We start from the raw sequence: 26,934 nt of genomic DNA, 5'->3' as shown, positions 1-26,934 counted from the left end.
CTCCTGTCTCCACCTCCCAAGCACGGGGATGACAAACGTGCGCCACCATGCCCGGCCGATGCCCTAGTTTTATACAGAGGTGATGAATTTGAGGTGGGGCCGGAGAATTCCCTTTGGGCAAGCCAAGCTGTCTCACCCAAGATCATGCCCTCCTGGGGTATATCCATCACTTCCCACAGGGGCATGAGACACAGCCCCCAACTCGGTGCGGGTCCTCTTGGAGGTCATTCTATCCTTGGCGCTCCCGGGGAGATGCTGTCCCTGGAATACTCCCCGGAGGCCATGTGCTCAGATCAACGGATCACCACCTTGGCATGGTCACCGGGGAAGCCACTGCTTTGAAGGCAGGGCCCCCTTGGAAGCCATACGGGTCTCTGGGGCTGGGGCTGGTCAGGCGGCCTGGTCTAACCACAAGGGGGCGGCTAGCGCGGCCCCACACTGGCCCGAGGGAGAAACCCGCAGTGCTTGCTGAGTGGCACGGGGACAGCAGAGGGGGGGACACAGGGGGTGGGGGCCAAACTGCCGCGCACAGCACACCTGCCGCTGGGACGCCGCCTCGACAGCCCTTCTCAGAGAAGCGGGGCTCTCACTAAGCTGCTTCCGCAGAAATCGGGCTGGACCCTCCTCTGCCACCTGCACCACTCAGGGCTAATCATTTCCTGGGTGCTCCATTCTCTCTCTCTCTCTCTCTCTCTCTCTCTCTCTCTCTCTCTCTCTCTCTCCTCTCTCTTGTCTATAACTGTGGTGCTGGGGACGGAACCCACTTTCATTCTACCTCTAAGCCACACCCCCAGCCCTATTTTATTTGGAAACAGGGTCTTACAAAGTTGCTGAAGCTGGTCTCAAATCCTCCTGTCTCAGCCTCCCAAATACTGGGATTACAGGCATGTGCCGCCACACCTGGACCCCTGGCTTCCTTCCCTCACTTTATTTATTTATTTATTTACTTATTTATTTATTTTTGCAGTACTGGGGGTGGAACCCAGGGGCATTCTTCCTCTGAGCTACACCCCCAGCCCTATTTTTTTAAAATTTTGAATCAGGGTCTCACTGAGTTGCAGAGGGCCTCACTAAGTAGCTGAGGCTGTCCGGGAACCGCGATCCTCCTATCTCAGCCTCCCGAATGCTGGGATTACAGGCGTGCGCCACCACGCCCGGCTTCCCCACTTTCTTTGCCAATTCATGATCCAGTTAGCTGGCCCCCGATAGACAAGCGGGCTCCTTTCTTGGAATGGAGCCAACATAAGGACATTTCGAGACACCGTGATCTGAAGACTGAGTCCCGAAGCCTCTGCTGTATGCGGACTACACACATGGATCCCAAACCCCCTTCACCTGTCAAAAACCCTTCTCAGAGGCTCAGGGGCGACGGCCCCATGTGGGCAGGAAAAACTGAAGGAGGCGACTCGCCTGCCTTCCACAAGCCCCGCTGCGGGTGTTTCGCACGGACTGAAGCAGCCAAGGGTCCGGTGGTACGCATCTTCACCAATGACCTTGGGACCAGCTGGGATGACCTTGCGGCCAAAAACAGACAATGAAAGGGTTTTGGAAAGCGCATCGGTTGACATTTATTTATTATTTTTCTTTTCTTTTGGTTTATTTGTGGTACTCGGGTCTGAGCCACACCCCTAGCCCTATTTCATTGTTTTGAAACAGGGTTTTGCTAAGTTGTTGAGGGCCTCACTAACTTGGTGAGGCTGGCCTCAAACCTGCGATCCTCCTGTCTCAGCCTCCCAAGTACTGAGAACCACCATGCCGAACTAGTTTACATGTATTGAGTGGTTCTTTTGTCCCCTAAGCCACCACAACCTCGCGAGTACAGCAGAGTTTGTATCTGCATTTTGCCAGTGGACAAATGGAAGCAGAAAGTTTGTGTAACTTACTAACTAGTGAGTTTCAAGAGGGGGCTGAGCCTGGGGGTGTGGCTCCAGCCTCTGCCCCTCCTCAACTGCTGCCACCTCTTGATTAAGTCTGGCCGCCTCCTCCTTCAGCACACACTGATCTCTGTTCCCATGTTCCAGGCCCACTGCCAGACGCTGGAACACAGCCCACATCCTCTGGCTCTCGGTGTGGCCCGTTGCTCAGTGTCCTGCTATGACGGATGCCACAGAAGACATTTGCCCCACCATTTAGCGCCAGCGAAAGCTCTGTCGGATGACGTGGTATGCATTTTTCTATAACAAGGACCACGCCATTTTTCTGTTTCTCACATTGCTTTGGCCACCAGGAAGCTCACACGGGAATCACTAGAATTCAGAGCTGGCATTTCCGTTTTCCAGTCTTTTTCTTTGGACCAGATTTTCTATTGGTTGCGCAGATGTCCTTTGGAAACAAACAATGACACGACAACCTTAAACTTTTTTTTCGAAGGAGGCTGCTAGAATATGAGAGTCTTCACTGCTCAGCCTATTCTTAAGGCAGACTTAGATGACTCTGTTACCCTAATTCTCAAAGCACGGCACCTGTATGATTCCTAGAGTGGCGACTATGGCTTTTCTGGGTCCTGGGGACAGCTGAGAGTTTCTGAAAAGTCCCATCCATATAGGACCCCCCTCGAGCCATGGGCCCAGCTTTGATGCAAAATGTATGTCAGAGCAGTAGGTGGCCAAGTCAGACCCTCACCTGAGCGGTTAATAAAATCTATTGCCCCCGATGGATTTTTCCTGCAAGCTAGAATTGATCTGTCCTCTTTGTGATTTGTGAGATGGCAGGAAAATACCAAACATCCTCAGAGCTTGGGCCACATTGGAGATGTTGGGGGGGGGGAGAAAAAGAGAGCAAAAAAGAACCCCCCTGCGAAGGCTTTCCCAGTGCAGAAAGGCTGGAACGGCTGGGGTCGTTTGGTTTGATTTATTGGAAATAAAGTGGATCTTATTAACATTTTAATAAAGAGAATCTCTCTGCGCTGGGCTGGAAGTGGCCGCCGTTCCCCGGTGCAGTCCCATTCTGTGGAAAAGTAGGATCGGCTGGCTGGCGTGGCCCAGTGTGATTTGTGAGGCTGCTGAGCCCCGCCGTCCAAAGGAAGGGGAAAAAAAAGAAAAAAAAAAAAAAGAAAAAGAAAGAAAGAAAAGAAAAAGGCCAGCGCGCTGCCTGCTCCGAGGGGCTGCTGCTGGCGAGGCGCTCGCCCCGCAACTGCCAGGCAGAAGCCGGGCGCTTTATGAAGGAATCCTTCTCGTAAAGCCATTGGTCCTGGTCATCAGCCTCTTCCACCCAATGCGTTCGCGATGCTGCCGCTGATCTATTTGGGAAGTTGGCTGGCTGGCGAGGCAGAGCTGCTCCTCAAAGCCTGGCTCCCACGGAAAATATGCCTAGTGCAGCCGCCGCGCGCGTGAACGACACCGCGGCCGGGCGCGTCTAGGGGGCAAGATGCAGCCGAGAACCCCGCTCGTCCTGTGCGTCCTGCTGTCCCAGGTAGGGGCCGGGCTCGCCGGGCTCCTGCAGCCCGCGCCGCGAGCAATGCGGGCCAGCGGCGGTCTTGGGGTCTGGGGGGCTCCGGCTCCGGAAGACGAACCGGGCTGGGGAGGGCGGTCATCCCCAGCCCCAGACACCCTAGGCGCCCGGGCTTGGCTGTGTGCGTGTGTGTGTGTGTGTGTGTGTGTGTGTGTGTGTGTGTGTGTGTGTGTGTGCACGTTCCGGGGAGGCAGAGAGCGCTCCCAGGTCCCGGTTTTGCAAGCCGGGGCGACGATCTCGCCTCCATCAAGTGGGGTAACTTTGCTTCGCCTCCTCCGAGCCCCCCCGCATCCGCGGAAGACTCGGTTGGAGGCGACCCCGGCGCGGGTCCGGGTCTCCCTGCCCAGCGCGGGTGGGGATGTGCGGGCTGCGGGCGTCCGGGAGGCCGAGCAGCCGCGCCGACATCCCGGGGCGCCGGTCCCCGCGCCCAGCCCGCGGCCAGCGAGGAGCGGGCGGGCGGGAAGGCGCCTCCCCACGGCCCGCCGCAGCCTCTCCACCGAGCCGCGCCCGCAGCGGGTCCTCCCCCTCCAGACCCCGGGCCGCCAGGGCCTGAGCGCGCCCCCGGCCAGGGCGCAGGCCCAGCCCCCCGCGCCCCCTTTGTCCAGGCAGCTGGGGCGGCCGCCGCTGCCACCTTCCCCGGGCGGGCGCGCAGCGCAGAGAAAAGTTCAAGCTTTGCCCACCCCGGGCTGCAGCTGCCGGCTAACCCTCCCAGCGCTGCGGCGGCACAGAAGGGCTCCGGAGGGAGCCGGAGAGGGGGCTCCCGAGTCATGGCCTCCGCAATCTCGTCCGCATCGCAGAGCTCTCTCGGGAAGTTTGGGCAGGAAAGCGGAGCTCCAGGGCCAGGCCTGAGGTGCTGGCGATGCAGAGGCACGCCCAGCGCTACTCAGCTCGGTGGCTCAGGGAGCACCCAGCCCCAGCCCTCGGGGCCTCCCTGGCAGCCACCGGGACTCCTCTGAGGAGCTGGCAGCCTCCTAGTGTGTGGGGGAGAGGAGGGCGGGCTGGGCAGAGAGGAGGTCAGGAGATGGAGCCTCAGGCACCAGGGATGGAGGTAGGATGGGTGTGGAGTTTGGCGCCAGGACTCCTGGGTGCCCAAGGAAGAGGCACCTGTGTGCTTGCGGATGAGAAGTCAGTTCCTGCCGGGGATAAGGTCCAGGGCAGCCTTCTAAGGGGGACACTGCTGGGCCAGTGTAGGTTGAGACTTTGGAGAAGATCAGTACCCCCAGGAATGCAGTGACTGGGTTTGGCTCCTGGGGTGGGGGCGGACCAGAGGGGCAGAGTGAAGTGTCTGGCTGCCGATCCCACCCCTATACTCCTGACTTCTTCCCCGGGTACCAGCTCTTTGCCAGCCCCCCTTCCTCCCGGGCCCTGGGGGCTTTCTGGGGGCTTCCTGAAGCCTTCAGTCCTGCCCTCCACCCCGGGCCTGGCTGTAGACCGGCTTCCCGCACTCCCTGGGCTCTAGCCGCCCCTAGAGCTGTGTGCTGCACATAAATCCCTCTCTGAGCTCAGAGCCTGCCTCAGACAGAAAAGACTCAGATCCTTTCCCCCATCTGCTACTGGTCCCACCTGAGGGCAAGTTGCTGGACCTCTCTGAGCTTCCAGGTTCTCCACTGTGAAATAATTTACCCCTCTCCTGGGATTGCTGGGTGCGCAGGGTTGGGCCAGCCCTCGTCTTTTCAGATTTCTTGCGTCTCAGTTGGATTCCAAGGCCGGCCCAAAGTTATGCCTCCCTTAAAGCAGGACAGACCACGTGACAGTGTGCTGAGACCAGGGGCTTAGTGCAGGGCGCCTCTTGCAAAGCAGCAGGTGACTGTCCTCCCAGGCAGCTGGTTGACCCCAGCGGGTTCTGAAGGAAGGGGAATTGAATCGCCCTGTGACTGTTGGGCATGGTCAGAGCAAACATCCACATTAGGACAGTAATGGATATCCCGGCAGCAACTGTAGCTTGCGGGGAAATCTCTCCGGTAGAGAGCTTACCAGCGAGAGGTTCAAGTGCGGAGAGACTCGCGCCAGACAGAAAAGTGGAGAAAGTCTTAGAAGCTTTGAGTCAACAAGCAAACACAAAACTTTCCCCAGGCGGAGAGAAAAACAGAAGGGAAAAAAAAAAAACAATGTAATAAAGCAAATTAGTCACCCTGCCCTGGTGGTGCTCAGGCAAGCCTGGGTGTGTTTTCCTGCCGCAGATGTAAGGCACCGGGTCCCTCTTAGGAAACTATCTGGCTCTGAAAGCCTGTGGGCGGGGTCGCCCGTTGTGGTGTTTGGGTGTAAAACGAGGATTTGTAAGTGACAGTGGCTGGCAGCTGGCAAGGTTGAACAGCAGTCACCTCTCTTCTCGTCTGGGGGGCTTTGGCCCATCCCAGAAGTGGCCTCTGGAATTTGGCTGCAATATTGCATGTGAAACAAATCAGGAGGGGCATGAGCTGGAAATTCCACTTGTAAAACCCGATTCCTCTGGCCCCATCAAGTAAATGCTCCCGACTAACCCCAAAGTTCGAACAATGTATGAGTAATCCCCCAAGAATTAGGATTGTCGGGAGGGGCTCAGGTTTGGAGAGCAGTCGCTGGGGACCGCCTAAAATACACGTTCCGTGGAATTCTGAGATTCTGATGGGAAGCCGGGAGTTCTTTCTTGGCGGCAGTCTTGACACTCAGGATTGTAAACGAGGAGCCGTGCCTTCTAGTGAGTCGGCGACTGCGTAAGCGATATTTTAGGGGCAGCGTTTACTCGCAGTCCTTCCGCTGCGATGGGAAACAGAGTTGTAGAGAACACTGCCCACCGCGTGGCTTCGGCACGCGGCAGCCTCAGAGGTTTCAGAAACACTCGGGGAGCTGAGGTGTTCATGGCCAAAGGAATCACAGTGACGGAGATCACGCACATTAAAAAAAAAAAAAAAAAGTCCTGGAAGAGGAGCCAGTAAACCATAAGGCCGAATATGCGATTTGGATTTGTGTAATTCCACAGTCTCTACTAAAAGCCTCCAGAGTCCCGGGTGGCCGATCGCTACTGTACCCCTCTTTCTCCCCTTTCCTGTCTTTAGCCCTTGGGTTTCCCGTTAGGTAAAATCTGTTACCTTCTAGAAGCATCCTCTACATGTTAGAGTGAAATTGCCCCATAAACCAATATACCTAATAGTTGCATGTCTGAAGGCACTATCATTTGGGTGTGTAAAATCGACCCTTCTTAAAAATATCCATCTTTTTATTTTTCTTCCCATAACCAGTAGCTTGGGGAAGAGTCCAGATCACTGGTATCTTTGCAGAAGGCATATTAAAGTACGAATCCAGATTCACTTCACAGCTGGGCCATCGTCCCATCATCTCCACAGCCCAGGGGGTTTTCTGTGCGCATCTCTGTATGTTTTGATCTTGTTTTAATACCTGTTGAAAATTTTCTCCAGAAGAGGGCTCCATCCACAGCATTACAAAATTCTGAACCTCCAGCTCATATTTTAAAGAACTTCAGCAAAGCAGCTCCATCAAAGCAAAACTGTATTCCGTATTCTAGAATATTTGCAATAAGTGCTCCCAAATGAGAATTCCTGCCACTGATCGGTTAATCTCAATCTCTCTCCTTCCTCTCTCTCTCTCTCTCTCTCTCTCTCTCTCTCTCTCTCTCTCTCCTGCCTTCCTTTCTTTCCTTCTTCCTCCCTACTGTGATTGGTTATATTCTATTTTCTTCTTCAACCCTGCATCTCCTGGGAGCACACGAACAGAGAGACTTCAAAGCCTTCTTTGAAAGATAGTGCAGCGGGGCGTGGGGGGAAGTTGTGAGATGTCCTGGCGTTGGACTTTGGTTGGATCTGGTTTTATTCTTGGGGCAGCCAACAGGCAGGAGCAGTTCGGCCTGTGCAGGGGGCTCATCTTCCCCACTGACCTCACTGCTCAGAAGACTGCACCTCCTGCCAGGACCGCACCCGCCAACGCCAGTTGAAAGGGAAAGGGAATATCCGTCTGTCATCCAGCTCCAATAATCAGCTGGGCAGAATCAAATCAAGTGACCAGCGTTTTAAGCACTGTTTCCATTTAGCTGTCAGCAAGGTGTCTGTGCGCCTGTGAGGCTCTGGCCCCGACAGTGACGTTGCCAATATGATTCCCAGCAGCCCGTGTCTTCTGCAGCTAGCTACAATTGCCGGATGGCTGTATCCTATCTTGGGGGAGAAAAGTCCTCTTTTTCTGTGGAGGGAAGCCACTGAGGGAGGTGAGTGAGGAGGAGGAACATTTCTAACTTGAAGCGGCGGACCCATCAGAGCCCGGGAGGATGGGCCACCCTGTGGTTTAGCAGACAGAACCCAGCAGTCTCTGCTTGCAGCTGATCTAGCCCAAGGCTGACTTCTGAGCGGAGGTAGAAAAGTGGCAGTCACAGGCCAATGTTACCCCAGAAAGGTATCTTGTTGACTAAATTTTTTTTTCAAAAGTAGGAAATTGCGCATTAAAAAACAAAACAAAACACAAAACCCAGAGCCAGGCGTGGCGGCGTACGCTTGTAATCCCAGCATTTGGGAGGCTGAGACAAGGAGGATCACAGTTCACAGACTCAGCTACTAATTAGTGAGGCCCTTTGCAACTCAGTGAGACCCTGTTTCAAAATAAAGAATAAAAAATAGGCTGGGGGTATAGCTTGGAGGTAGGATGCCCCTGGGTTCCATCCCCAGTACCGCAAAACAACAACAACAAAACCAGAATCAATCGAGCTTCTTTGCATTTCTTAAACTGTCCAGTGCCAGGAACCCCTAGGTCTGCCTCTGCCTCCCCCAGGGCTCTCTGGCTGGAGCTGTGGTGTCAATACTGCCCCCTTGAGGCACAACGAGCCTCTGCGTTTTGCCGTTTTGCCACAATCCTCCTCCCCAGGCCCTGCATGCACTCAAGGTACTCGCTTGCCCCTATGGCCATTTGAGTTGGGACCTCTTCTTTCTTAAACGGTGAGGCTTGATCAAATCGATGCAGCTACCTGCTCAGTAATGGGCTATTGGTAAAGAGCGGGGCTGGCTTCTTTGGGAGCTCTGAGTGGACAGTATTGATGGGGGCTCTGGAAGAGCAGAGCCAAGAATCTGCCCCCTCCCTGAGAACATCACTGTCAGTGTGGTTGGGGGATACTAATGACACCCAGACCTGTGGCTTCCCAGGCAGTAGTCAGACCTAGAAAGGGTGCAGCTTTTCTAGGTGCAGCTCTGAGCCAGTGTAAACCCAGGGTGACCGAGGGCGGGTCCACCCAAACACCATTGCAAACCAGCGGCCGAGCGACTGCAGGGCCACTTGGATAATACATAGGCCCTTCGGTCCTGTATATGGTGTTTAACCAAGAGCACACTACCCAGGGAGACAGGGCCACCCTGGATGTTTTAACTGCAAGAGTGTTGCTCACACGTATGATGGACTTCGATGGAACATCACAGGAAGGTATTAAACGGAGGCTTGCAGGGGCTCTGGGAACCCTGAGCATGTCTAACTCCAGGGGAGGCTACATCATCCGGCTCTATCACCTGGAGCACTCTTGTGCACGGGATAATGTCGCCACCAGGGCTGTCCGGGAGCTCCCGGAATGTTTTTATATCTATATTTCTAACAGTGAACACCCACCGCCTGCCCACCACGGTGTTCACACTGTGACTAGTGCTCTCTGGCTCTGTAAACACTGGGCTAATCTGACTGTCTGATCCTGCGCCAGCAGGTAGGCCTTGGCGGACTCTCTCTTTCCATAGCCGCACGCCCCGAAGAGCGGGCTGAATAGGATGACTGCATGCTCATTCAGAAAGAAAAGGTTTGTTTCTCTGCCGCCAGTGGCCAACGAGAGTCAAATTCTTGAAATTTACCACTAGCAACAGGCACGTTTTGACATGTCATGTCTCATTTCTGAAACACCACGGAGCGACACCCGATCTACTGCAGAAGCACAAAGACCCTGTGTCTCTTGGCGGAAGGCCGGCCGGGCCGGGGTTGAGGCAGCTGCTGCTGCGCCCACGGGGGCCCTGCCACAGGCCCGGGCGCAGCCGGAAGTGAGCTGGCCTTCCTCAGGAGGAGCCCGGGGACCTTTGAAAGAATGTGGCAGCCTTCATGCCTGCCTGGCCGGGCCTCCAGGCCTGTGTCTGTTTCCTCCCAGGTGGTAGGGAACAACAGCTTTTCTGGGTTGTGTGCCTCAGAAAGGAGGTGGTAGCTGCAGATAGATATCTGAAGTTCCAGTTTCTGTGAAAATCTCTCTGGTGGTCGGTGGACCCATGTATAGTCTGCAGAAAGTTTCTGGACCCACCAGCAGAAGCATTGGCCGTTACTATAGGCTAGACAGGCTCAGTCTTGCTGCTACAAGCTGCGGGGCATCTAACTCAGGGGCTGTGAATCATGGCCCACAGGCCAGTTCCTGCCTGCAGCCTGATTTTATAAATAGTTCCATTAGATCGCAGCCACACCTATTCGTGTATACAACTGTTATGGCTGCCTGGTGCCATAACAACATTGTTGAGACTGTCTGGCCCCTACAGCTTGAAATATTTGCTATCTGGCCCTTTACAGAAAGAGTTAGCTGACTCCCGGTCTAATTCAAAATTATAACCAAAGCCTGAAATATTTGCTATCTGGCCCTTTGCAGAAAAAGTCGGCAGGCCCCTGGTCTAACTCAAAATTATGACCAAAGGGTCTGCAAGAAGATGCCAAGGAAGGGTATAGGGATTCAGCCTTTGGGGATTGTCCTTCGCGGGTCCACACACAAGCGCCTTGACTTCAGAACAATCCACCAGGGACCGGATGGCTTCAGCAAATCTCAGTGATGTCTTTGAAGGGCCTACTCGGTTCTTGGTTCTAGGAACCCCTGGTATGTTCAGGGTGCAGCTGCTAATAAGGCAGACTCAGTTTCTGCTCTCTCGAGGCTCAACCTGGCAGGGGGGATCAATACCAGTTAATGAATAATTTAACGCCAGGACAACCGCTGCAAAGAAAGAGTGGTGAAGTCACACCATCCAACATGGCGTGCTCTCCCATCCTTCATTTTTCTCTCCCAGCAAAATACAAGCTCTTTTCTAACACGTGCGGTTGTCAAGCATGCTCATGTCTTCTGTATCCCCAGGGCTTGAGACAGTGTGAGAACTGTAGGCCCTCGGCAAGCATGAACGAATGAACGAGTGGGCGGATGAATGGATATCATGAAAAAGACACCTGATCCAGACGAAGGGTCTGGAAGGTTCTCCGACAAGCTGAGGCTCAGATCTGGAGGACTTGGGTGTGCAGACAAGGGCCTGCTCAAGCGTGTGGGGGAAAGACTTGGCAGACAGAAGACGGCCTGGGCGAAGCCACTGTGCAGGAGGAGACAGCCCAGCCAGGAGCAGTGTGAGGCGGACAGGAGATGCCACTTGGCGACCGCAAGGATTTTAGTGTTTATCCCGGAGCAGTGGACAGCCACTGAAGGTCAGGAGGGGAGGGTATAGCATGACTTGATTGAATTTCCACTTTGAAAAGGTCACCCCAGCCACAGTGCAGCAAGTGGGATGGACCAGATAGGAACAGAAAAGAGAAGCCGGTGTAGGCCTGAGCTAGGGCAGGCTAGACTCTGGAATGACGACGTAGACAAATCCTTCCAGGGCAATATGATTTAGAAGGAGCCCCTGACAGGGCCGGTTGGGCAATGGCACGGGGCGGGGGGTGCAGGGAGGGGCGAGGTTGCCTGCAGGCGCATGACTCTTTCAATTGGCTAGGGGCTAGAGATACTTGGCCAAACAAGGATCCCAGGTGTTTGCCATCGGCTGAGGGCCCCGGGTGTTGGCCAGGCCTCCAGAGCTCCTGGGAGAGGCCCCTCGGGCCAATGGAACCAGTCCGCACCTACTTGGGATGGGCACCTGGAAGCGCCTGCACCCAGGGCGACCCACGTGCATGAGCCTCTGTGATTAATCAATCTCTGAGGCTTTTCATGCAAAGCGTATTTGCGAAAAACATAGCCAAGGCCTCTAATCGTTCCTTGACCATCTAATGAGCAGCACTAGAAAGATTTCTTGCACAAAGGAAAGACTGATCTTCCTGCAATCACTCGGCAGGTTGCCACAGAGCCTCCCTTTCAGACCACTGGGTGCGGCTTGGTGACTTGTGCACTTATAAGCCGAGAAGCAGAATATTCACCTGTGTGTCCGAAGTGGTGTGCTTCCTGTTCAGTGTTTATCACTGGCTCTCTCTCTGAAATCCAAACCAAGACAACTATGTGATTTGCAGCATTTGCCAAGTTCTGAGGCATAAATGCTCCTACCAAGGGCCTTGTCAATCTAAGTTTCTTAAACTTGAACACAAGCTTTTGTGAGCCGGCACTAACTGGCTGCTACGTGCCGTGGGTGGACCTGCACCTGATCGGGGATCCCTCTCACCTGCCTGTGTCCTTCAGCAAAGCACCTTCAGTGTTCCCAGCTGTGAGAAGGACGAGGCCCTCGTGAGTTTTAATAGATAAAAAGGGGTGAAGACGTAGAAAGGCCCAGTGTGCTTGAGAGATCCCGGCAGTGAGCAAGACCCTGACTGTCTTCTAGGAAGCGGGCTCCACGGTTTTTCCTTAGCCCAGGATTCCACGGCTGTGCCACGGGCCCCGGTGACAGTAACTGGTGAGTTCTCCCAGCCGCTGAATGAATGGGGGGGGGGGCGCGCAAGCTGAGCTGCACCTCTGTTTCTTGAAGCCCCGGGGTGCGTTTGCAGTTAGCAATGCTGCCACATTCTGTGGCAACTTCATTTCTGAACACGTCTACACCATTTTTCTTCCTCAAAAAAAAAAAAAAAAAGATTTACTGAGCACTGTATGCCGGGCTCTCACCAGATATTTCAGGCTCAGGGGAGAGGGATGCCGTTGTCCCCTTTTACAGACGAAGGAGCTGGGGGTGGGCTGAAGGAGGTGGTCTAAAGTCACAGAAGAGGCAAGCCTGAGCAGAGATTTGGACCTGGGTCCCCGTGTGTACAGAATGGCCCTGAGGCCTTCAGTCTTTTGCTGTGAATGCACTCAGGCAATTGGAGAATTCAGGGGTAAATAGAATGGGCGTAAACCCTCATCTCATGGTGGGGATAGGGGCTGTGTCCTCCTGACCCCCTCTTTTTATCTTTTCTTTTTTTTTCTTCTTTTTTTCTTTTCTTGTAAATTTTTATTCCTTCTAAGTACAGAGAATGGTGATACCTTGGAAATACAGTCCTGCATTTCCCAGGGCACGTGTGGAGCAGGATTAGGGTCTGCTGGGGTGCAAGGGCTTTGGGGTGTGAGGCTGCTGGGCAGATTCAGGGAGATGCCCATCTCGGAGGAGTGAGCTTGGCTTGGGGCCCCGTCACTTGTGACTTTAGGTAATTTGTCAGTTCCCCATTCTTCTGTTTCCCCCTGTGTTAAGCAAGTAAGGAGAGGGAAAATCTATCCCTGCCTACCAGGGTCTCGATGAGGGACAAATACACTTTAAGGGCGAACACCAGTCAGTCAGGTGCCTAAGAAATAGGGGTCGATTTAACTTTGGCGCACGATGCACCGACGAAGTTGACAGTCTGCAGTCACCACAGGGCCTCAACCTTCAGGATCCATCTCACGTGTGTGTGAAGATGTGTGGGCATTTAGAAACCAAGGGGCTTGCTCCCTGGGGAAGTTCCCATGTTGGAAGTCCCTAGAGATGGCTTCCCCGAAGATTTCACACCTCATCAAATCCTCTGATCTGGTGAGAGCTTATGTTCTAGATGTATCTGCCCAGCAGCTGGTCCCAGGGGGTTTATTAGAGGGGTGTGTGTGTGTGTTGCACACAAGCTCCTGCCATAAGCACTTATTATTATCAAAATATCCAAAAACCCCTACAGTTTATTGTAAGCTGCTATGTATCAGGTGTAGACGTTATCATGAATCCTTATCTGTGATCCTTAGAGGCAACTCTCCTTGTCTCCATTTTTTAAATAAACTTATTGGTAATTATATATCATATGGAGGTTCAGCGTGGTAGAAACACCCGTGCGCACGGTACCCGGTGTTTCCCGCCAGAGCCTACCCTGCTCCCTTCCGTTCATACTATTGAAATTGGTTATAGATGGTGCAAATCAGTCTTGGGTGCTGAGCCATCTGCCCAGGGTCACCTGGCCCCTGAGGCCTGGGAGCAGGGTTTGAATCCAGGCACTTTTTATTCCTGTGCCTGTTCCTTTGCCTCTACGTTATGCGGGTGTATAAAAGCTTCCTTCTCCATGCCCTGTGCCTGGTTATATATCAGTCCTCTCCATTGTCAGCTTCCTCTCTGGCTCTCCTGAAGTCGAAATGGATGCTCTGGGTGGGCTCATCTTGGGTTCCTGGTGTCCATAGGTGCCGTGGGCCTTGGCCTTTCCACCTGGGTAACTGGCTGCAACCTTCATGTCTACCGAGTAGCAAGTGGGGTGCTCATCTGCGAATCCAGAGCTGAACCCAACAGAAGAGGGTTAGTATAATCTCTGTGCCTTCTCTGGTCCAAGGCCCAACCAACCCACCCTTACTTCTTACTTTCCCCAGGAAGTGGCCGCTGGGCTGAGCTTGGGCGCGGCCCGCCCGCACCTGCCTCCCCTCTGCCCAGCACAGCTGGGTGGCCGCCTCCCTTGGGGCCCAGGAGCTCCGGTGTCCAAGCTCTCCAGGGCTCTACCATCTGTTTTCCCCAGTCTGTAGGAAATGAGCAATATCCAGCCTGTGGCCATATAGACGTGTGGATGTGTTGTGCGTTGCGATTGTATTGAATCTAACTTGAAGTTTAGTTCTCTTTTACCAGTGTAATAATTCAGCAAACACTTAGTGCTGCGTCCACTCAGCCCTGATGGACACGCTGGTCTAGGAGAGCAGCACCACCTGTCTCTGCCTTCACAGAGCCTGTCTCCTGGGTGTTTACTGTACCCCCTGCTCCCCGCTGCCCCAGGTGTCCAGTCTCTGCACAGGGCCCTTGCCTTTCTGCCCCCTCAGGATGTCCATGTCTCTGCACCTGCGCCGTACAATCAGTATCGGGTTAAGTTCTTCTTTTGACAAATGCTTGTGTAAGAGCGGCCAGTGTCTGGGAGAAGCAGCAGGATTTCTTGCCTGTGGGCATGGAGTGTGCGTTCTAACGGGAGAGACAAGCATGGGGTTAACAGACACACTTTTGCACCGCGAAGGTGCCATGAGGGCGCTTTTGAGTGTGAGGCCGAGTGCTGGCCCGAGCTCGCTCAGGCCTTCTTTTGGGATGGAGGGCTCTTTGTTCTGACATGGTGACCTCCCCAATGACACATCTGCCATTTGTGAAAGGAAGCCAGGAATAGAGGCTGCATTTGTCTTTATGATCAAGTGGTACCTGGCAACTTTCTCCAGTTTTTGTTTTTATCGAAATTTTACTCTTGGGAATTCAAACATATAGCAACCAATGATTTATACCAGGTGTAACTAGTCTTGTTGTTGTTGTTGTTGTTGTTGTTGTTGTTGTTGTTGTTGTAAAAGGCTATGTAGTGAATTCATAGCCACTCTTGCACCCTCTACCTACGCAGCAGGAAAGTTGCCACAGAAGGCTGAAAAGGCTGAGACAGGATTGTAGGTTCAAGGCTAGGCTTAGCAACTTAGTGAGACACTGTTTCAAAATAATAAAAGGGCTTAGCCGGGCGTGGTGGGCACGCTTGTAGTCCCCACACTTGGGAGGCGGAGACAGGAGGATCACACAGGTTCGAAGCCAGCCTCGCTGGCTTAAGAGACCCTGTTTCCAAACAAAAATATAAAATAGGTCTGGGAGTGTAGCCCGGAGGTAGAAGGGTTTCCAGGAACCTCAGTATCACCAAAAAAATTAAAATTAAAAATTAAAAAAGGGCTCAGAAGTAGAATGCCCCTACTTCAATCCCCAGCGCCAAAAAAAGAAAAAAAAATAGGAAAGAAAAATTCTGCCACAGAAATATGTAAATAGACATGGTGGCATATGCCTCTAATTCCAGCACTTGGAAGGCTGAGACGGGACGATTGCAGGTTTGAAGCCAGTATCAGCAACTCAGCCAGACCTTGTTTCCAAATACATAAAATGGCTGGAGGGGGTAATGTATCTTGGAAGTAGAATGCCCCTGGATTCAACTCCCCAGCACACAAAAATAGTAAGTAGACCATTCTGTGTTCCAATAAAAACTTTATTTTCATAAGCAGATAGAGCTGGATTTGGCCCTTGGACTATAGTTTTCTCTGATCTCACCTGTTGGTGACAGCGGAGGGCAGGGAAGGAGATCAGACTATTTCTTTGGCCTTTATTGCTATGATTATTATATTCATTTAGGATCCTACATCCCTGGATCATTTGCATTACCTTCAAAGCAAGGTCCTTGGTGACTATGAAGCATCATTCTCCGGCCAGTCCTAGAATATGCACTGAGTTGGCCTTTGTGGTAATTATCTGGACTGCAGTCCAGAGGCTTTCTTCCTACCCAAAGGTGTATTGGTGTAAAACGTTGCATCCCGGGCTGACTTCCTCCAAAATGTGTTGGGGATGTATCTTGGGTGCAAGGTCTAACTTGGGAGATGACCCCAGTGCCCAGGAGTGAGGACCTGGGAAGATCAAGAAGGAAGGAAAACCAGTAAGCCGACAGAGACTGTGTCATTGACCTGGGCGTGGTGGCACTCGCCTGCAATCTTAGTTCTCGGGAGGCTGAGACAGGATTACAGGTTGGAGACCAGCCTCTGCGGAGGCTGAGACAGGATTACAGGTTGAAGACCAGCCTCTGCAATGTAGTAAGATTCTCAGCAACCTATCAAGACCCTGTTTCAAAGAATAAAAGCTGAAAAAGGGCTAGGAATATAGCTTGGAGTTAGAATGTCCCTGCATTCAATCCCCGGTACCATACATAAATAAAAACGCGTCATCTGTCATAGGAAGCTGGGGCCATTGTCGCTGGGGCCCAACAGAACTGTACAACTCATTTCGCATGGGCCTTCTGTAGGACAGGTGGCTCAGACATCTATATTCTGTGTCCATCTTGCATTGCTCGGGGGTGACACCTGCCACCATTACGTCCCTGTGTCTCTTTGCTGAGCCTTGGACGTAATGGAGACGTAACCGTGGCCTTGGAGTGGTGCTGGGCAGAGTCATGGGGAGGCATGGCAGGTGCATGAACGGCCAGTCTGTGCCCTGGGTGTGAGCAGCGGAGGCTGCCTTTGCCACTGTTACAAGAGCAGAAAGGGTTGTAATGGTCATGGTGAGTTCTTTTAATCTTATTTTGTCTAAGCACCTACCTGCACCCATACACTTTCTCATGAAATGGGTTCAATATGCCAAAGCCCTGGCATGCTACCTTGGGGTCTCATGATTGATGTGGAATTTATTCCTTTTTTTTTTTTTTTTGCAGTACCAGGGATGAAACCCAGGGGCATTCTTCATCCAAGCTACACCTCCCAGCCCTATATTTTGAAACAGGGTCTCACTGAGTTGCAGAGGGCTTCACTAAGTAGCTGAGACTGTTCACAGACCCAGATCCTCCTGTCTCCGCCTCCCAAATGCTGGGATTACAAGCGTGCGCCATCACGCCCAGCTTATTCCCTCTATTTTTGAACACTTACCAACCCAGAGCATTGACGTCTGAGGAGTGGGCTGCAGGCGCTTTGGCATAGCAGGTGAAAGCAAAGCGGGGCACCAAAACAATCACTCCTGCTCATGCTTCAGTGAAGACCACGAGCACCCGTCAGGTGCCTTACACCTGTCTAGGTTCTGGCGATGCAAACGCAAATGGCCCAGACCGAGCAGCTGCCTTAGTGAGCTTGTGTACTGGTCAGAAAATAGATGATAAAAAGAAACGAACAGGTAGACCGATGAAGTCTGTCAGGTGGTGATCAGTGCTGCAAAGAAAGCTGCAGTTGGCAGGGCGGGCAGGGGCGGGAAGGGCTCAGCTCTTGCCTGCCCTGCCTGTTGGAAGGGTGACAGATTATTTTCATACATATCTTCAGTTTTATTCTGCTGTTCACCGACCCCTTCTGGTCACCCTCACGGGGCTTCTTTTGAAATCGAGACTCTGATCTCGCAGAGTATAGGGATGGCGCCCGGCAAGTGGGTGCCGACCACGTTGGAGGCAATCGCAGCCTCGTGCCCAAGCCCGCAGCCTGCTTCTGCCTTGATTTAATTTGTCTGGAATAATTCTGCACTGTGATCATTGATTTAATTCATCTGGAATAATTCTGAGCTGTTATTGTTGATACACAATAGAGTTGAATTTTGCTCGGAGGTTGGGTTATAAAGTCAGGGTTGAAGGTAAACACAGTGTCGTCATTAACCTTGAAATCATTCTGGTCACCCATTAAAATATGGTGTGTGTGGTTTTGTGTATGCAGCCCTGTGCTGTAATCAATATGGAAAAATGTATAATGCATGCAGTAATGTACAGTGCGTAATAAAGAATGTATGCAAGATATAATTTTACAGTACTTAATTGCAGTGTTTACATTGTACTTTTCCCTTTGCTTTTTTGGTGGAAGAGCTGGGTTTGCATCAGTTAAATGAGCATATGATAAAACTTCATTGTACTCCTTTAATTTAGTTTTCGAAGCATGTGTTCCCCGCCAGGCTGTGCACTGAAGGGGTTAAGAGCTGTTTTTTCTATTTTATTTTCCCCTTCTTTTGATTCCCACCACCAGTCAGATGTTTTGGGGCAAAGGATCTGCAAAATAATAATGGTAGTCTTGACATTGGCCGCCTTCTGTGCAGCACAGATGATCACTGAGACCCCAGCTCAAAACTTTGATGTGTTAATTAGCACACTTAGTCCTTCTAAAGAATCTAGGGGGTATCTGCCACGATTCTAATTTTATTTCACAGATGGGGAAACTCCGGGAGATCTAAGACAGGTCGCGCAACTTTGGTGCTCTGGGGCTGAGATAAAAAAAAACCAAAAACTCAGGTGGTTCCAGATGCAAAAGGTCACACCCTGTATGATTCCGGAAATGGAATGAACTGCCCCAAACGGGCAAATCTCTAGGGACACAAAGCAGGTAAGCGGTTCCATAGGGCCGGAGGAGGGGCGCTGTGAGGGACTGCCAGTGGACACTGGCATCTTATCTTTGGGAAGGATTGAAAATACTCTAGAATTCAGTAGAAGTGATGGTGGCACAACTCTGTGGTTTAACAGAATGAGCTTTATAGGATGTCAGCTATGCCTGATATTCAATGGGAGAAAGAAATGACTCTTAAGAATGGTCCAGGCTCTAGGTTCCAGCATACTCCATCCCTGAGCGCACATACCTTGCCCCTTCTAACAGGTGCTCACCATGAATGGCGCCATTTTACACATTTAAGGACTCGGCCCTCCGTAAAAGGGTCCTATTGTCCACCCATCTCCATAATAACAGAGACAGAAAACTGAGGCAGAAAGATACTGAGAAATTTGGGGCTGGCAGGAGGCAATACCAAGGCGTGTCGTCCCTGCAGTCTGGGGCCCGATTCCCATTCTTGCTGGCCACACTGAGTTTTATGTTTCACCGATAAAAAGCCAACCAGTGAGCTGGGCGTGGTGGCGTACGCTTGTAATCTCAGCATTCAGGAGGCTGAGACCACAGATCACGGTTCGTGGGCAGGCTCAGCTACTTAGTGAGGCCATCTGCAACTCAGTGGGACCCTGTTTCAAAATAAAGAAGGCGGCAGGGGGTGTAGCTTGGAGGTCAAATGCCTCTGGGTTCCATCCCCAGACCTGCGCAAAAAAAAAACAAAAAACAAAAAAAAAAAAACAAAAAAAAAGTGTGGTCCAGAGCTGCAGGTAACTCTGGCCCATTAGAAATAAAGTTGTGGTTCTCCACTTCTGTTTTGCTGACTGAGAACAATCTTCGTCTCACTGGTTTTTATTTCCATCTGGCGCAGGCATCTCTGGTGTAGGATGCCAGCAGTAAACCCAGAGGCTGTAGGAAAAGGAGGAGTGTTAGTGTGGCCAACTTTTAAAAGAAGGAAAGGCAGTGAGGGAGGGAGAAGACGGAACAAGCTAGCTTCGCCGGCATGCTAATTGTCACTGTGTGTAACTCAGGAGCAGGTTTGGGAAGGATTTAGGATTCCTCGAATCAACCTGAATGTCTGTCGCCCCTGGCTGGTTCAGTTGAAGAATCCGATAACATGGACAGGAGAAGGCAATCTAAGATCTAAGGTCTTGTTCCTAACCTCTATCACTCGGCCCTCTGTACGTGGAGGACCTCTGTGTCCCAAGACTCACAGAATTGACTTCTCTCTCTGCTCGGTGGTGGGTTAATTATCTGCGTTTTCCTTTTGTGTTTTTTATGTAAGTACAGAGACAAAGCTATTAGTCATACACACAGGACAACAGGAAAGGACTTTCAAAGGCTCCTCCCCTGGCCAGGCCCAGGACAGTGGTTGTGTTTGTGGTCAGGGAAGTGGGAATTATATCACAGAGGGACTGATGCTGCCTTCCTGGGTCTACAGCCTGGGGCTGGGGAACCGAGTACCGTAGGCAGAGGGCACCAGGGCTTCTGGGTGCCTCTGGCTGAGACTTGGTCTCCAGTGTTAGGTAACAGGAGTCTGTTGGGCTTCCCTAAGTCTTTGAGTCCTTCCCGGTTGACTGCAGATCATGCCACAAAACTGCACAAGGGGCTAATTCTGCCTCCCCCTGCAATCATTTTTCTAATGCCATATTTTGTAACATGTTCCAAAGAGATACTGGCTCCATGGGAAGTCTATAAAGGTTCTAGAAAACATTAGTTGTATAATAAGCTATTTTGGGAGACACCGGAGTTTTGTAACCAGGTGGTTGGTGTTTGTTTTCTCAACATATGCGCATCTGAGACTTCAGTTGCAAAGAGGGTCTCCCCAAGGCTGCAGGACAAAACTTTTCCCAAAACACTGGTGGTAAGGAAACTTGCACAGGGTACGTTTCAGGGTAGTCACTCACAGGACACACATTGGCAAACCATCTGCCAGGGTGCCAGGACGTTGGAGTGTGTAGGCCTCCAGCAGACCTGCTAGCCAGGGTGGACCACCTGGGAACCCATTAGAAAGCTGAGACTCCAGCCAGGGCCTACCGGACTGAGCCTCTGAAGGCGGGCCTAGAAATCTGTGTATGTGGTGGTTTGCGAACCCCACAGAGCATTGGAATCCCTCTGGGTCTTGAGGTCCATCCAGCCATTCAGACTTCACCTTCAGGTGCCACTTTGAACCTCTGCAGATGAGTCGTCCTGACGTTTGCACGTGAAGTGTATTCTAAAGCAATGTTTCTCACCTGGGGATGATCATGTCCCTCAGGGAACAGTTACCAACGTCTAGAGACGTGTTTGTCCATGGCAGGAGGAAGATGCTACTGGATCCCAGCAGGCAGAGGCTGGTGTGCTGATCAATACCCTACACCGATCAGCTCAGCACCCCCAATAAAGAACCATCCCAACCCCAGTGTGCGTGGTGCTGAGGCTGAGAAACCTGGGTCCAAATCAGAGCTTTGTATTTGCTCAGCACAAGCAAGGGCTGTTATCTCTAACCTAGCCTGTTATTACCAGAAGGCCAGGACCTGAAGTTGGGTCTGTGAAGATGCCTGGCAGCGAGCTACTGTTCATGATATGTCATGGTATGATAACATTCATGGTATGCGTTGTCTTTTTCCCTTTATCTTTTTTGGGTTTTTGAAGATTGAACCCAGGAGTGTTTTACCTCCACATTACACCCCAGCCCTTTTTATTTTTATTTTATGCTTTGAAACAGGATCTTGCTAGGCGGTAGCGAGTCTTTCTAAGTTGCCGAGGCTGCTCTTGAACCTTCAATCCTCCTGTCTCAGCCGCCCAAGTACTTGGATTACAGGCATACACCACCATACCTGGGCTTCCTGTATGTTTTTTCAAAAGGCAAAATCAAACTCTCAGTACTGGGAATGGAACCCAAGGGCATTGTACCTCAGAGCTACACTTCCAGCCTTATTTTTTAGTTTCTTTTTAATTTTTGAAACAGTCTCACTGAGTTGCGAAGGGCCTCGTTAAGTAGCTGAGGTTGTCCACGAATCAAGATCCTCCGATCTCAGCTTCCCGAATGCTGGGATTACAAGTGTGTGCCACCACCCCTGGCTTAATTTACTCATTTTGAAGAAACCAGCAAGTTATGACCATTTTAAAGGGCACTTAAAAAACTAACATGATTTTAAAGATTTCATAAGGAAATGTTAGAATAAGATTGTTGAGTTGGATAAAAACTGGTTAAATGGCACCATGTGCAAGTCTTGGGGATATCTGTTCTACTAGACACAAACTATTTGCATCTGTAGTAAACAACAAAGTGGCATCCAGAGCCTTTAGGAAGCCCGAGGTGCGTAAGTAAGAACAAATGGGGAGAGGAGCTAAGGTCCCGCTTCTGGACATCTTCTGGTGGCCTTTGTCCTTAACCAGTTTAAGAGAGGCACTGCCAACCATTAGGACTTATTTGCAAACTTGGAACAATCTTTCTGATGCTTTAAATGCTTGACTTTTCCTTGTGAATCTTCTTTTTAATGGAAATAGTGTATGGAATGTGGTCCACACCCATGGAGGCCTTTGCCTACCTGCCGTCTGTGAAGCGTACACTGTGCAGGTATTCTTGATCAACACTGTGAGGGGCCTTTATTCCCATTTACAGAGGAGTCAGAGGGACAGTTCTTAATAGAACTTAGCCAGAGAAAGAAGAGATGGGGTGACTAGTTTGGGAGAAACATGAATCCCGATCTGAGACAGAAATACTCAGAGCACAATCAGGGGGCAATGAGGAGGTGGTCCTGGGAGACAGCAAGTGTGAACAGAGAGTGCAGTTGGACAGGAGCTACAGGGATGGCAATTATTAATAGCGTTGGTGCTACTTTAGCCGAGGGCTCTCACTGTCGCTACAGGGCAGTGACTGGCAGTACACCAGGATCATTAAGAGACCAGGAAATTGCAGGGAGGCTGGGTTACAGCGTGAATCCCAACGCTGTCACTGCAAAGCTGCGTGGCCGTGGCGAGTTGGTCAATCTCTCTTTGCCTTAGTCACTAGATCTTTGGAATGAAGGCAGTGGTGTCTACCTACTAGCACTGGGATGGGGATTCTAGGCTACCTGGTCTCGGAAACACCAAGGCCTTGAAAAATGGAAATCGGTTAGCTCCATGTGGATGAGTAGGAGAGTAGGCAGGATTTAACATGATACCACTGGCAGCATGCCCTTAAGTGTCACCTTCTTGGGTTGCGTTCCCCTGAGAGCAGATTCTGAGAGGAAGACTTGAGGGCAGCTAATTCCACTGGGAGGTGATCCAGGGGCAACTGGGGGGAGTGGCCATGTGCACCTGGAAGGAGGAACCACACGGAAGTTCTGTTATTCAGTTGGTTACTTTGCGGGTGCCCGGTGCCTCGTGCTTGGTTTCCTTGGTGCCATTGGGAGCCGGTGTGAAACGTCTCAAAGCCGTCCCACCCGAGGGACATGCAGATCTCCAGGCTTTGTGCCACACATCTGGGTGAATGGCACTTGCAGGCTGCCCCAGAAGGCGTTCATTTTGAGACCACGGGGCTCTGGGCTCAGAGAACGTGCTCAGCAAAGAGGTATAGATTCTCACAGTTGACAGGTGAGCTAGACCTCGGTGGAAAGGCCAGAAGAGACCTGGGCTTGGAGGTGGGAGGGGAGATGGCAGTATCTGCTGAAGATGGTATCAAAACGTATAAACACAGGAATACCCTTTGTGCTGATAATTTATGAGAAGTTAAAATAACAGAGCTGAATACAGCAAGCAATGTGCAAAAGTACTTCTGTGAACCCTTATGTAGTAGCCCTGGTCAGAAGCAGTACTAATAGCCAACATTTATTGAGTGCTTGCTGTGTGCCTGGAAGTAAATGCTCTGCAAGTAGATTAAATTTCTAGCAAATGGAAACTGGCTCAGCAACTCAGTGGAATATTACACAGCCACTAGGAAGATGTCTGTAAGGATGATAATGACTGGAAACATCCCACAGGCTAGGAGCAAATACTGGGCAGAACATGGTATGCATGATAGGATTCCTCCTAAACGGCCTCTACAGATAGGGAAGGGGCAGGAAACTGAAGGGAACTTTATCAAAATTCCCATTGCTGTTTTGTTCATGTCTGAGTGATTTTTCCCCCCTCTACTTTACAAATCTCTATTGATGTGCTCATATTATATTTCTAATGAAAAACATAAGAAAATGGAAAAAGTAAGAGAAGGGGAAGAAACTTTCAAAAATAGATTGTGGAGGTTCTGGAGAAGGAAATAATAGAGTGGCAAATGGTATTTCAGAAAAATGAATCTGGGGACGTTGTGGTGAGTTTGGGAAAGACCCAAGGCGAGAGGTTCCGGTTTGTGAGCTAATAAAGGTCATGGCGGGTGTGGAAAGGGGAGGCTGTTTTTAGAGGCACCGGGGCAGTGAGATGGTGAGGCAAGAGAAAAATGCCAGCAGTGATTCAAGGTTTTCAGGCTGAGTGGGAGGAAATTAGCAATGGAACAAATATACATTAAACACAGCTTCGGGCCAGGTTTCCTTACATCTGTTCTCTCATTTAAACCTAACGACCATCTTGTATGTTGTGTTTCAGACACAGCATATGTGATAGTTTGGAGAATAAAACCACTTGTCCATGGTCACAGAGGATCTGGGATCAGATCATTGTTAAATGGGTGGATGGGTAGATGGACGGGTGGTCAAATGGAAGGTGATGGTCAGATGGATGGATGACTGGTTAGTCGAGCAGGTGGGTGGTCAGATGGACCAATGGTCAGATGGATGGATGGTTGGATGGATGAATGGTTACTCTAGCAGGTGGATGGTTGTATGGATAGGTGGTGGTAGATGAATAGAAGGATGGATAGGTGGGAAGATTGGTGGATAGAGAAATGGGTGGATGGATGAATGATGGAAGGATAGATTGGCCACTAGATAGGATAAGATAATTTAGTACATGAGGGTGTCAAAGTAGAAAAGGGAATTTCAGAAGGAAATGATATACCCTTAGGCACGAACGAAAGAATGGAGCCAGCAAAGCAGTAGACTGAGCAGGAAGAGTGGTCACTAGTCCTCTGTGGGGAGAACATTCTAGTCAATTAGTGGGTGTGGGCTTAAGTGGCATGGGGGACTGAGGGGCCAGGACATTGGGAAGGGTGGCTATGGAAGGACCGTTTGGACTAGGGCGCATTCAGGCTTAATAATAAGTATGAGCTAGGGTATAGATGGAAAGGTGGGAAGGAGGAGTGATGTGAGAGAGAAATAAAGAGAGGAGAGGAGGGCATGAAAAAATGGGAAAAGGGAGAAGTAAATGGTTACTGCTAAGAAGTCCAGAGGCCTGGGTTGGACTCAGTCCATTTTCCTGTGCCTACCAGCAAATCCTATAACACTCTTGGCCTCTGATCTCACATTTGTAAAATGGGAGGGTGGTATAGTGCCTGTTGCCCATCTCGTGGGGTCCTAAGGAAGATTGCCTGGAGTCTGTTAACGGGCTTAGCGCAGTGCCTGACGCTGTAGGTGGAACATTCGATGGCATTTCCTGGGACACATCCCCACGTTCTTGGTGAAGACACTCGGCCCCGATCCCCTAAAAAAGGTTCTCCGGAGCCCGCTGTGGCAGAGACGGTGATCCTGTCCTGGGGAAAACGTGTGAGATGCTCGGTAGCTCTCTTAGCTAAAAATGAGACACTTTGGATGGCATTTTCCCTTTTTGAAGACAGAGTTAATAAATAGAGGTTGTTCATTAATGCAAAGTTGCAAGGTGTTTACCAGGCACAGGGAGAAGCTGGGGAGCCCAGCAGCGGAGAACTTGGGAGACCTGAAGGGGGCGGATGGAGATTCATCAGATCCCAGCAAGTGCCATGAACCGGTGCCCTTTCTCCATTCCAGAAAGTTTTATGCTCTTATAATTGATGCTTGGAGAAGCCTGTGCACCGCAGGATCGGCATGACGAATCCTAAAAGCCTTATTAACCCAGCCACTTAGCCTTTCTGAGTGCAACCCCCACCGTGGCTATTTGGGCTCAGGATTATCTGGGTCCCAAAAGGTTCCGTTGTTGGGATGAAGAGGTTCAACTTAACACCTCTCTCCGGTCAGCTCTACTCCTAAATCTTTCCCTTCCCTTCCAGCCTTGGCTGCTGGGATGCTGCCTCTGGGTTCAGCTGGCGGCTCCTTCTGGCCCATTGAGACCTGATGGCGCGACCTGCCCCAGGAGACCTTCTCCCGAAGCCTGAGCCACTAGGGAAATTGCACAGCCAGGCTTGGCTTTGCATGTGAAAAAAATCAATCTGTGCACCAGGAAACACCGCCTAAAGCTCTAGTTTGTACCAGAACGAGTTCAGGCTGTTTGAAGCCACAGAGGTACAGGGCCACGAGCGATTTTTAAGTTGGAAAGCTAGAAAAAGAAACAGGAAAGGCAGATTAAATTGGGATGTGCTTTGCTAGGCTAAACTGGGCTTTCTCCTTCTGTGCTAATAAATCTTGTCTAGAAGCTGGTCTTTCCCTGTAGCATGGTTTGGAGGATGGCAGGGAAGTTGTAACTAGCACTATCCATAGACACCTTTTTTTTTTTTTTTTTGCCAACTGGAGGAATCTTAGAGGTAGCTGTCTCCCCAAGGATAGGGGTTTAATTTAGACTTTAATTTTCTCTGATGGTTAGATTAAGAACAACCATCACCCTTTTGGCTCTAATAATTATTCATTTGCGGCATTCTGATAATTAAAAAAGGAAAGCACTTATTGAGCACCCTCTGTGTGTCAGGCGCCCAGCTAAGTTCTTAATACACGTGGTGTCTAATTCAAGCATCTGAATGTGTTAAGTTCGCCGTGCAGCCAAGGAGCTCACATTCAGTGAGACCTGCTCATGTCCAGCATCTTCATCCATCTGCACTCAATCCTGGGGAAACTAGGGAAGGCATTTTCTCATTAAAGAAACGGCCCCCAGGAAGCCAGGATTCTAATCTGGGTCTCCAGATTCAATGTGAGTTTACTGGGAGAGGCTATGATGTATATAGATACTCATTAAATTCTGTCTTCCAGGTCCTGGGAAAAGAGTTCCCTGTGCATCCTCTCAGCCTTTGGGGACCTGTACAGGTGGGCTTTGTTTACAGATGAGCAAACTATGGCTCAGAGAGCCCTTGGAACACAGCCCACAGGTTGTTGTAGGGAGAAGAGCTAAACATACCCTTCCCTGTTCTACTCTCCAGGTCTTCTCTGAGCTGAGCATTTCTCTGGGGCAGTCCTCTCAGCAAGGGAAGCAATGCCAAGGGACTTCCCAGTAGGACAGCAAGAAGGTGACTGTGCCCTTAGGCCTTAGGATTTAGGATGGTGTAATTGGTCATAACAGTTGGGTAGGCTGCTGGCTCAATCAGGGAGGAGCAGGAGGGAAGACGAGGCCTGTCGGAGAAGTCAGGAAGGATCTCCGCACAATCAGAACAATTTGCAGACTTATATTCAAGGCTACCTGCTTTGACTTTTGTTTAGCAAGCAACACCTCCATGGCTGTGATGACCACAGTCCTTGGGATAGTCTAAGGTCACTGGCCCTTTCCAAGGATGTCTTGGCTGGATAAGACGGTTCTGACAAGGGGCATTGTGGTGTGGAGGTGGAGCTCCATTTCCCTAGAGATTCTTTTCCATT

General features: G+C 50.9%; 1 protein-coding gene across 1 annotated transcript in view; it reads left to right on the top strand.

Annotated features, from left to right (window-relative positions):
• Positions 1-3,366: 3,366 nt before the first annotated feature.
• The window catches only part of CDH13 (cadherin 13), a gene marked incomplete at its 5' end in the record, with an annotated part of 996,866 nt that continues 973,298 nt past the window's right edge, over positions 3,367-26,934 (top strand). Inside the window, one exon of the mRNA XM_080702595.1 lies at positions 3,367-3,411. Coding sequence (XP_080558721.1) covers positions 3,367-3,411 — 45 coding nt within the window. The remainder of the gene's footprint in view (positions 3,412-26,934) is intronic.

The sequence above is a fragment of the Muscardinus avellanarius genome (genome assembly GCF_963383645.1).
Source record: "Muscardinus avellanarius genome assembly, chromosome: 10".
NCBI classification, from domain to species: Eukaryota; Metazoa; Chordata; class Mammalia; order Rodentia; family Gliridae; genus Muscardinus; species Muscardinus avellanarius.
The sequence above is the reverse complement of the archived record's forward strand: the minus strand, read 5'-3'. Positions and strand labels throughout refer to the sequence as shown.